Source organism: Helobdella robusta, assembly GCF_000326865.2.
Source record: "Helobdella robusta unplaced genomic scaffold HELROscaffold_624, whole genome shotgun sequence".
Lineage (NCBI taxonomy): Eukaryota > Metazoa > Annelida > Clitellata > Rhynchobdellida > Glossiphoniidae > Helobdella > Helobdella robusta.
Genome location: NW_008705348.1, coordinates 3,575 through 4,913, shown reverse-complemented (window position 1 = coordinate 4,913; position 1,339 = coordinate 3,575). Strand labels below are relative to the sequence as shown.

Below are 1,339 nucleotides of genomic sequence, written 5' to 3'. Positions count from 1 at the left end.
CAAACACACTATAGGAGTCTATAATGTAACAAACTTGATAAAAGATTCATCTTCTTTGGTTTTGGTATAGACGACGTAACGGGCAATGTGCCTAGTCATTTTCAAATAGATAATTCAAATCATTAAGATATTAGCATAGTTGAAGACTAATTGACATTTGACAATGATTATGAATCGAGTATGCACTCTACAACAAAGTTAAATTAGCCTGTTAAAAGACAGATATTAAATTTTAAAATTTCATTCAATCCTGTTTTGAAACTTTCATTAGCGCATCAATGAGGGGGAAGGGGGGCCATGGCTGCCCCTTTTTGAGCAACGTTGTTCCACGTTTTGAGCAACGTTGTTAGTAAGCTGGTAGTTTGTTACTATACTCATATAGTACTTAATCTCCTAAACCTGAAAACGTTTGATTCGGTTATAGAAATTCCGACGTCTTAGTTATATAGTATCTTGAATCAACCGGAGAGTTATTATTATGAACAACGTACCATAGATCGAAAAGCAACAATTGCTTGCATTCAAATATAAAAGAGTGAGGAAAAACATAAAAATGACATGAGGCTAGCTAAAGATATATGTTTATATGTATTGTCGGAAATTTTCAAAGCACAACTGATGGTGAGGTAATCTCTTCCTCTACCTTTCTCAGGGAATTTTTGTATGGTCCGACAATAATTTTTGTGTATATTTTTATCGTGAGTTCGACTAGTCCTGTGTGGCACTGGGCTTTTCGAATTATATGATTTTACTGAGTAACACACGAACGCGTAAAAATATTCGATAACAATTTTATTAATCGACGGAAGTAAATGAAAAGGAATTGAACTAAATGAACTCTATAATAACGTAAAATGTCAATGAACAAACTGGAATACAGGAATTAGAACTTTTTCTCGTTGGATCTTCGACTTGGGATATGTTTCTTGCCGTTTAATCGTACAACCTCGACGTGTGTAACCGATGGTGGTGTCGATACAACTCCAAGAAATCAATAAAATGAATGCGGGAAAAATCACAAAAATCGGAGCCTACGGAAATTGCAAGCTGCGTGTGAAACTATACCGATGAGTATAGAATCCAGCAAAGAACCCTAGGTCCACAAATAGCACAAGAAACAAAACAACGAGGCAGATTCGTTTCCACAGAATCCAAGGCCAGTTTTCACTGGGCCTGTCAGTCAGTCGGTCGGCTTTCGCACAACCCTGGCCTGTTTTCACTGGGCCGTCAAGTCTGGTTGACTTTCACACAACCAACACAAAACAACAAGTGTCAGAACAACAACGGAAACAAATTGTGTGACTTTAGTACTTTAGTATGCCAATGAGCATCCAAATCC

The 1,339-nt window shown here is 37.0% G+C and overlaps 1 protein-coding gene across 1 annotated transcript in view; it reads right to left on the bottom strand.

Annotated features, from left to right (window-relative positions):
- The window catches only part of HELRODRAFT_184495 (hypothetical protein), a gene marked incomplete at both ends in the record, with an annotated part of 6,143 nt that overhangs the window by 1,316 nt on the left and 3,488 nt on the right, over positions 1 to 1,339 (bottom strand). Inside the window, one exon of the mRNA XM_009029855.1 lies at positions 35 to 91. Coding sequence (XP_009028103.1) covers positions 35 to 91 — 57 coding nt within the window. The remainder of the gene's footprint in view (positions 1 to 34; positions 92 to 1,339) is intronic.